General features: G+C 36.6%; 1 protein-coding gene across 1 annotated transcript in view; it reads left to right on the top strand.

Annotated features, from left to right (window-relative positions):
- Positions 1-638: 638 nt before the first annotated feature.
- gjc2 (gap junction protein gamma 2) overlaps positions 639-10637 on the top strand; it is an 11091-nt gene continuing 1092 nt past the window's right edge. Inside the window, exons 1-2 of the mRNA XM_016283756.1 lie at positions 639-852; positions 8223-8659. Coding sequence (XP_016139242.1) covers positions 8252-8659 — 408 coding nt within the window. The 5' untranslated portion in view covers positions 639-852; positions 8223-8251. The remainder of the gene's footprint in view (positions 853-8222; positions 8660-10637) is intronic.

The raw sequence follows: 10637 nt of genomic DNA, 5'->3' as shown, positions 1-10637 counted from the left end.
AGAACCTTTCTGTTTCACAAAAGGTTCTATGTGGCGAAAGAAGGTTCTTCAGATTACAAAAAGGTAAGAAAGAGATGGTTCTTTAAAGAACCTTTGACTGAATGCTTCTTTGTGGAACCAGAAATGGTTCTTCTATGGCATCGCTTGAAGAACCTTTTGAAGCACCTTTATTTTTAAGAGTGTGGGCAGAACATCTAAATATTATGGCATACAAGAGAGCATTTAATGTCAGGCACATAAATGCTTTATATTTAGTAAATCTTGCTGAAAATAGATGATTAAGCAGTTTGTGTTCAATATGTTTAGGTTTTGTTCCTCTGTAAGTTAAACAACACTTGTATGTAAATGAACCTCCATGCAGAACACTAAGCCAGTCGATTTGCCAGTCACACTTTTATAAACACATTTGAACTTTTCTAGTAAACCTACTTCTTGTAGCATATTAAAATGGTTTTGTTATGAGTATAGCATGTGAGGGCGTCATGGCAATTGTGCTGGAACACACCAGCGGTCAATCTAAGAGTTTAAACCCTTGATTCAGGGCTATTAGCCCGAGGAACTCTTTCTCTCGCAGTTTTTTTCTTTCTCTTTATACTTCCTCTCCCGATGGTGGGTGCAAAACAAGCGAGAGTCAGAGATGAGTGTGAGGCGGCAATGAGACTCCCCAATGAGGATGCGGAGCGATCTCTGCGGCTGTTAGATGATGATGGATCACGATTCCTTTGACTGTGGACCGGCTTCACTGAGCGCACCTGAGATGGAAAGCTGAGGGGTCACCGCAGTTTGGCGGAAAGTTCTGACCGGATGGAGCGCACATCTTCTGGAGGTGTTTCCTCGATGCAACTTCTCAAGGTCTGTAGTTTCCTCATAGTATGTAACACGTGTGAGAGACGAAAGATATCACCGATCTAAAAATCCCATAAACATTATTCGGCTGTTTAACGTATAATAAAACATAATAAAATAGAATAAAAAATGTATAGGCTCCTGGTCATTTAACCATTAATATTAAGGACACTTCCTTTAACTCTAAAACACAAGGCAATGCAATGCAAGGTTCAAAATACAGGTAAAACACCTGTAAAAATCCATACAGATTCCTTCATATTAATACAGCAGATCCATTTTTCAAGATAAACTTTCTAATTGTTAGTTTATTTAATTCCAGGTTTACAGTAAAAGAAACTACTTGTTCTCAGACTTTGATACATTTGGCATTTACATTTTGCAGTTGTTCATGCAGAATATTATGTATGTGTTTTAAGTGACTTAATTACAAGACTTACAATATTTGAATGTATATGAACAAATGTGTGAAATGTACTGTACGGTATAATATCATAACTACAGACCGTTAACATAAAAGTGTAGATAACCAACATTTTGTAAAATAAGTCACAAACTGCATACCCCTTTAATTCGTTTTTATACACATTCTCTGTACTGTATAATAATACAATTTAAATTGAGCTCAAGCTGATTTCTTGAAAACTGCTCAAATCAACAAGACTAGCTGCCATCAGATTTTGTTCATTAATTAAGGGCATATTTTTAAGACATTTTTTGCCTTCCTTAATTCTATGGCAAATCAAACACAGTTAGGCGCACATGTTTTACCTCACTGAATTGGCCGTGGCAGTATTCGTGTTTAGTTGCACATTGTGTAAGTATCCGTTGCAGATTTTGTCTGCGTTTTGCAGTTTTATGGACAGAACAGATAACAGATGTGCACTGTCCTGTAGCTGAAGATTTAGCCCCTATGTGCTAAGAAATATGTCAAATCTTTTTCAAATCTCATCTGTGTTATTAACTTCAGGAAAAGAGAAGGGGAAAATAATTATAACAACAAAATCAACTGTTTGTCTTTATTTGACTACCTCCTTTAGTCATCCTTTGACATATATTTAGATTTATGATCTGCATGTTTACTCTGAGCTTTTGTTATAGGCAGTTATTACACACACACACACACACACACACACACACACACACACACACACATTCAGGGGCTTATTTACAATGTGTTTAAGTGACATCCACCAGACAACTCTTTGGGACTGTATTCGAAAGTCTTTGTAATTCCACATTTGATTCCAGGAATGAGACTGAAGTAATAAGGTCATGAACGATGTTGAATGTAAAATAATATGCAGTGGTAACAATGGGATTTATTTCTCATTGACTGATAATGATTTGAGTGGCAAAAAGTGACTGATAGAAATGCATAACCATAACTGAACTCGACATGACCTTACCTTAACTGACCTGGACAAATGACAACCTCCACACGTTGTTCCATGACTGTACTCTTTACCCCATGTGCACAACCTGATAACTGAAAACATATTGCTAATTACAATGAGCAAACTTGAGCAAAATGGTTTATTTCATTTCAGACTCAAATCACTGCTGAGGTTTTAGCAACTGCATTTAAAGATTGCACACTTTTTTACACGTTCCTTTGAAAGGATCCACTCAACCAAACACCTATTTTCCCCTGAGGTGTCTCAGGCTATGAGGTTCCACGAATAGCGAGTACCATCTGTGTCCAGTTATCCTTGCTTTCCTCTAAGATATACAATGTGAGCCTGTGGCAGCCATTCCTGTCGGTTCAGATGGTATGGGAGAAGGCAAATCCCACATTAGGGAATGGCATGTTGAAAACACGAACAGGGGCCAGTTCATATACTCCAGGGAGAAACAACCTCAAACCTTTCCAAACGCGTAAATCTATGTTTTAATTGACTGTTTGCTAAGCTCCTCCTCTTGGGGTTGATCTTACTCGCTCAGACTTTACATCCGATAGGAATGAATTTGAGATTTCTATGAACTGGATCCTTATCGACCCCTTGATTTTGATCGAGGGAGTGAGTCTACACATATGTCAGACATTTCTACCATAATGCAACATGATTGTGACGTCACGGTGCAGATTGTGTCAAGTTAACCCCACTCCATGCAACTCTATGATATACGAGTTATTTTGAGATGAAGCTGCATAATACTTGTTGCTACACTTGTTTGTTACACAGTCATATATTATTGTATTGCTATTTAATTTGTTTGTGCAATATTTTATCCAACCGCCCAAGCAACAGGAGAAAAAAAAAGAGTAAACAATAAATCAGCTTCATAGTAGATTCCAAGTGATCAAGAATTTAAGACTTTTGCTGTCAGCCTCTTCCAGTTTGGCAGTACAAAAACATTATGCACTGGAATTTGGGGGAAAATAATTATAACAACAAAATCAACTGTTTGTCTTTATTTGACTACCTCCTTTAGTCATCCTTTGACATATATTTAGATTTATGATCTGCATGTTTACTCTGAGCTTTTGTTATAGGCAGTTATTACACACACACACACACACACACACATTCAGGGGCTTATTTACAATGTGTTTAAGTGACATCCACCAGACAACTCTTTGGGACTGTATTCGAAAGTCTTTGTAATTCCACATTTGATTCCAGGAATGAGACTGAAGTAATAAGGTCATGAACGATGTTGAATGTAAAATAATATGCAGTGGTAACAATGGGATTTATTTCTCATTGACTGATAATGATTTGAGTGGCAAAAAGTGACTGATAGAAATGCATAACCATAACTGAACTCGACATGACCTTACCTTAACTGACCTGGACAAATGACAACCTCCACACGTTGTTCCATGACTGTACTCTTTACCCCATGTGCACAACCTGATAACTGAAAACATATTGCCAATTACAATGAGCAAACTTGAGCAAAATGATTTATTTCATTTCAGACTCAAATCACTGCTGAGGTTTTAGCAACTGCATTTAAAGATTGCACACTTTTTTACACGTTCCTTTGAAAGGATCCACTCAACCAAACACCTATTTTCCCCTGAGGTGTCTCAGGCTATGAGGTTCCACGAATAGCGAGTACCATCTGTGTCCAGTTATCCTTGCTTTCCTCTAAGATATACAATGTGAGCCTGTGGCAGCCATTCCTGTCGGTTCAGATGGTATGGGAGAAGGCAAATCCCACATTAGGGAATGGCATGTTGAAAACACGAACAGGGGCCAGTTCATATACTCCAGGGAGAAACAACCTCAAACCTTTCCAAACGCGTAAATCTATGTTTTAATTGACTGTTTGCTAAGCTCCTCCTCTTGGGGTTGATCTTACTCGCTCAGACTTTACATCCGATAGGAATGAATTTGAGATTTCTATGAACTGGATCCTTATCGACCCCTTGATTTTGATCGAGGGAGTGAGTCTACACATATGTCAGACATTTCTACCATAATGCAACATGATTGTGACGTCACGGTGCAGATTGTGTCAAGTTAACCCCACTCCATGCAACTCTATGATATACGAGTTATTTTGAGATGAAGCTGCATAATACTTGTTGCTACACTTGTTTGTTACACAGTCATATATTATTGTATTGCTATTTAATTTGTTTGTGCAATATTTTATCCAACCGCCCAAGCAACAGGAGAAAAAAAAAGAGTAAACAATAAATCAGCTTCATAGTAGATTCCAAGTGATCAAGAATTTAAGACTTTTGCTGTCAGCCTCTTCCAGTTTGGCAGTACAAAAACATTATGCACTGGAATTTGTTATCATTGTTTGAATTTATTATCATAATTATAAACACACTAGTTTGTAGTGCAAACAAGTTTTACTGCTTGCACTTTATTAAGCTGGTTGCACACCAGACGAGAAGCACCACACCAGACATAATAAAAAAGAAGTCTTGCAGAAAACAGAAAATAGCTTACTTCAGTGTTCAAAAACTAGGAACAAGAAAACTGAATGTAAAACCAGAATATGGGGAATAACCAGAATATAAAATAAATTGGGTTAAAAACTTCTAGAGGGATTCTGGTTACGTTTAGGGTTAAGGGTTGGTTAGGAGAATATATTAAAGGTGGGGTAAGTGATTTCTGGTAGCCAATGTTGATATTTCAAATCACCAAAACAAGCACGCCCCTACCCCAAAAGGGACTCGCCCCTATTTTGATAGCTCCGCCCCACACATACGTACATAACCCATGCAATGATTGTGGCGGAATCTGCTTTATTATTATTATCTGCTGTATTAAACATATTATCTTACTTTTCGGACACACAAAATTTCCTCTTTTGTTTTTTATCTGCCATCTCTATCTTTCTGTCGTCGCTTGGCTCGGCTAATTTCCGTCCTGTGCACTGAGAGCTCTCTCCTCCACATCATGAGTAGACACGCCCCTTACTGCTGATTGGCTACGAGTTTGTTTTGGTACTCAGCCCGACTCAGTTTTCTAAAGCGTTTTTGAAAAAATACATACCCCACCTTTAATTAAATTTAAATAGAATAGAAAATAATTCCTTAAAAAAAAAAACATTACAAATTCAGATGCAAAAGCCTCTAAGTGCCATCTGAAATTTTCTTCTAAAATGAGCATTTTTCAGGCTCTCATGTGTAGGTTCAGTAATTTCACTTTAATGGCAGTGAATAGGTTATTTTATTTGCCATTAAAGTGAAATAACTGAATATAAATATAGGAGCCTGAGAAAAATGCTCATTTTAGAACATTTCAGATGGTACTTGGAGGCTTTTGCATCTGAACTCTTCATTTGTAATGTTATTTTTTGCATCTTTTGCATCTGAACTCTTCAAATATAGAATTGAATAGTACAATAGTATATGTAATAGTATAAACTATTATAAACTTCTTCTACCTTCCAAAATAAGTAAATAAATAAATAAATACTGCAGCACCACCCAAAGTTTTAGTGCCTTTTCATGCATTTAATGTTCAGGAAAAAAAAGTGTTTTAACAAATAACTGAGAGTTTTCTGTCAAAAATAGATATTTTTATTAATTAAATGTTTAATACACGTGTTGTAAAGAATTTTTCAAATAGTAGAAAGAATGTCAACTATTAAAAGTCTTGAATCATGATTTTTTTTTTTATATATATTTTGTTTATTTAATATGATTGTGTAATGTTTACTATGATATCACTTAGTTTTTAAAAGAGCTAAAGACTCGGTTATGTGTTGGTCAGACAGTCTGCTTTGTCAGACAGACCCATGGGCTGAGCTCTGACAGAAATTTTGTGGCCGAGTTTTGTCCTTAGGGTCTTGTTTAGGAACAATTCAGCTGTGACCTGAAATAAACCGGAGTTCGGAAATGACTTGATTTGTGTGTAGTGAGAGAGAATGCTGCTTCATTGCGTGACAGACATTATCAAAGAACTGCACTTTCTGTTACCTTACCTGCAGAAAAATCACTCAAAACACCATAGGAAATTCCTCCATAGGGAACTATTGGCAAATAATCCAAGAAGAGTTCTCAGTAATAAACAGAGCTCTGAGAAGGGCATTGATAATGAGTATAAGGTGTTTGTACTGCTGGAATGCACTGTGCATTATTCACAGTGGTCTTTTGCAGAGTATATTTGATTATTACAAAGACTATTGTACCTCCTGTTGTATTTAACTTACGGTAGGCTATTTTAAGGATTTTGCATGTACAAGCACAGCCCATTATGTTTATTCTCCAGTACCTCAAACACATCAGACATCAAGCTTTTAAAGGAAAGTATAGAGGTATTCTTTCAGTTACACCAGTCACAGTTTGGTCCAGAAAAGAGTGAAGTTGAGGCAAGGATCTTTTTGTTAGCAGTCTTTATTTACACAACAAAGGAATTCAATATCACAAGATAAGCTAACCAAATTGCAAAAGTTTGACATAAGCAAATGTGATCATGTGTTATGTGTATGCTAGGTTAAAGAGATGGGCCTTTATTTAAAATTCTGTCATCATTTACTCACCCTCCACTTGTTTCAAACCTACACTCTTAAAAATAAAGGTGCTTCAAAAGGTTCTTCAAGCGATGCCATAGAAGAACCATTTTTGGTTCCACAAAGAACCATTCAGTCAAAGGTTCTTTAAAGAACCATCTCTTTCTTACCTTTTTGTAATCTGAAGATCCTTCTTTCGCCACAAAGAACCTTTTGTGAAACAGAAAGGTTCTTCAGATGTTGAAGGTTCTTTACGGAACCATTTAGACAAAAAGGTTCTTCTATGGCATCGTGAAGCACCTTTATTTTTAAGAGTGTATATGCGTTTCTTTCTTCTGTTGAACACAGAAAAAGATATTTTGAAGAATGTAGGTAATCAAACAGTTGATGGTAGCCATTGACTTCCATAGTATGGAAAAAAATACTATGGAATTAATGGCTACCAGCAAGTGTTTAGTTACACACATTCTTCAAAACGTCTTCTTTTGTGTTAAACAGAAGATAGAAAAAGTTTTTGGAATAATGAATGTTTTTGGACTAATGAAACTTGCTGTATGATTTTATAGCACAATGAACTCCTTTATTTCAAAAGAAAATGTGATTTCTCAATTCATGACCCTTTAAAAAACATTGATCATCACTATGTTCTACTTAATCAGAAAGCTGACAAGTTGATATGAGCTTTCAGGGTTTATGGTGCCTGTTTGGAACACCCTAATATCTAGTACATCTAGTGTGTGAATTTTCACGGTGCAATCTTACAAGGTTCATTTTGCACAACAGTTTTGCCGTGTTTAACACATTTATCCAAATATCAACCATCTTAAAGATCTTTTAAATCAGAGGTCACCAAACTTGGTCCTGGAGGGCCGGTGTCCTGCAGAGTTTAGCTCCAACTTGCCTCAGAACACCTGCCTGGAGTGACTGCGGTTGATCCGAATTTTCAAAAACTCTGGTTGCAGTGTTATCGTGTATCGACAGCGACACCGCAGTTTTTGACTTGTGATGTCAGAGCCTGCGCTGTTATCTCCGCCTACTGGAAACTTTTTCAGGCTTCTGATTGGCCAACATGGCTTTACGGTTGAGATTAAATCGCCACCTGTTGGTTTGGCATGCTCTTGACAGTGCTTCATAGCATGCGTTTGTGTTTTCATGTGGACAGAGATTTTTTTTTTAAACGGAAGAAGGAAAAACTCCCGTGTACGTGTGGACATGGCCTAAGTTTGGTGACCCCTGTTTTAGATATTTTTATTATATATTTTTTACATCTAAATCTTGCACCTTGCAAATATCACTGACATTTTTTTTTTTTATCAGAATGTTTCCTTGCTGCATAATTCAGGTCATGGCAATCAAGTCTTTTGTGTCATTTTCCCAGTATCTTTTACATGAATGCATGTAGACTTTTTTATTTTATTCGACTTACATTTCTCATTTTCCTTTATTTGCAGAACATAAGTAAAGAGTCTCTGTCACCAACATGAGTTGGAGCTTTCTCACTCGACTATTGGAGGAAATCCACAATCACTCCACATTTGTGGGGAAAGTTTGGCTGACTGTGTTAATTATTTTCCGGATCGTTCTGACCGCAGTGGGAGGTGAGTCAATCTACTCCGATGAGCAGACAAAGTTCACCTGCAACACTAAGCAGCCCGGCTGTGACAACGTATGCTACGATTCCTTCGCCCCGCTGTCACACGTCCGGTTCTGGGTGTTCCAGATCATCATGATATCCACCCCCTCCGTCATGTATCTGGGTTATGCCATCCATAAGATCGCCCGTACCTCGGAGGAGGAGCGGTGCAAAAACCAGATTTATCAAAAGAGGAATCGCCACAGTCGGTGGAGAAATGGACACCACCGTGAGGAGGTCTTGGAGGAAGATGACGCCGAGCCAATGATCTATGAAGATGAGCCGTGTGTCGCACTCGTTCAGCGCCTCGTTTCGCATCGACGGCTTTCAGCCTCACCCTGCTTCATTCTACTACGTTAATAAATCATTAGCTCATCCATGAACATGATTTCTGCCCGAGTCCCATTGGATTGCATCGGCTGTGAGGATGAAGACCACAACTCCCATGATTCCACACTCAGTCACGGCCTCATCAAACTAGGCCTTTGATTCTTTGTTTATTTTGAATATGCGCCCTCTAGCGGCGAAAATTACATATTGTGCCTTTAAAGCAGTATTTCTTGTGATTTAACTTATTTTCCATTGTTTCCAAGACCATTATGCACACAATTTAACTCTGAGCAGTCTGGTGTAACAACTATGAGTATGTTTTGGTGTGTTGGTGGCAAATTCATATGAATTTTTATGATTTGAAAAAAAGTGAGTATTATTTTGTAAGCATTCTTAGATAGGACTTTTAAGAAGTATAATTTCAAAGCTCTGTAAAATGTTTTCTTTAGAATCACTATTCCAAAATGTGCCTTTACAAATTACAATTTTACAGATGATGTTTTAGGATGATTAAGAATAATAATAAATGTAGGATTCATTTATCAAGATTCTTCGACGTTTGAAGGGTTTTATTTTGGAATCTGTTCAAAATATCTATTTTTTTCTAGTATATACTGTTCACTAAAACATTATTTCAGAAATGTGCATTATTACAATGTTCAAGTGTGTGAATGGCAATCCAAAAATGCACACAAGAGATCCACATATAAGGTGTTATAGCTGACCAAGAACTGGATCACTTGGCATGTCAGAGGTGAGCTCAATTTGTATTTATTTACTTTGTGCCCGGATATGGTATGTGCGGATAAGCACATGGATAACAAACCTGTCTAATTTTTTACAAACTGCATTATTCTTTCTCTTTTGTAAGTTGCTTTTTGATAAAAGTGTCTGCTAAATGCATAAATGTAATTGTAAATGGATAACTTGAATGTAGATAAGCAAATGGATATCATATGTGTGGATAAGAACATAGGTACATCAATCATAACAAAACCTGAAGGAAGCACTACAGATCCATCTCCCATATGATCATGGAGAAATAAAAACCTTGCATGTGAGCAGCCACTACTAGATCTGTATTACCAGTTATTATTTCAAGACAGGCTATTTTCTTGATGAACTAGGTATTTATTCAGATTGAAATAAGTAAAGGTTTTGATACCACACTATGACAACACTCCATTGTGTTCCTGTATTCAATTATTATTGTATTATTATGTAGAAACAAATGTAAAAGTACACATTGTGCAGTGGTTCCTGACAGTGTATAATATTTTTGGATTTATATAACTGCTACATAAATGTGTCATGCTAGGTGTTGAGATCATTTTAACTATTTTATATACTGTTTGGTAGCCAGGAAACATATACAGAAAAAAATGTATTGATTTAAATTTTAAAATCACATGATCGGTCTTCTAATAAACCCCATTTTTAGTAAATGTAAAAATAATTTCTACAGTCCTGCAGATGTCTCTGCAATGTGGTGATTCTGACAGTGATGCAGTTCAGTGACAAATATCTTTTGGTGTTTTGGCGGTGACTACATATTTGATTGCACCGTTAACAGCCTACAGCCTAAGGCTGCATCTTTAGTGCTTAAAGTCTATGTTGATATATAAGATGCACCAAAAAAAAACAAGTCTGGAAACACTTTTTAAAGAAAAAGAGCAGTACACACAATATGTTGGCTGCCATGATACTGCTCCCATTAAAGCGCTGGTTCTCTGTAATGTTAAAGGGTGTGTTAAAGCTATATTAATATTATTAAACTGTATTTGCAAAACTATTTTATTATTATTGATAAGAATAATACATGTTACCTCTCAAACATCACTAATTTCTGTCATTTTGTCAAATATTTTCCTTGGTTAAACATCTTGATTTGATGTTTTCTTTA

This window comes from Sinocyclocheilus grahami, unplaced genomic scaffold (assembly GCF_001515645.1).
Source record: "Sinocyclocheilus grahami isolate Dianchi unplaced genomic scaffold, SAMN03320097.WGS_v1.1 scaffold176.1, whole genome shotgun sequence".
Lineage (NCBI taxonomy): Eukaryota > Metazoa > Chordata > Actinopteri > Cypriniformes > Cyprinidae > Sinocyclocheilus > Sinocyclocheilus grahami.
The sequence above is the reverse complement of the archived record's forward strand: the minus strand, read 5'-3'. Positions and strand labels throughout refer to the sequence as shown.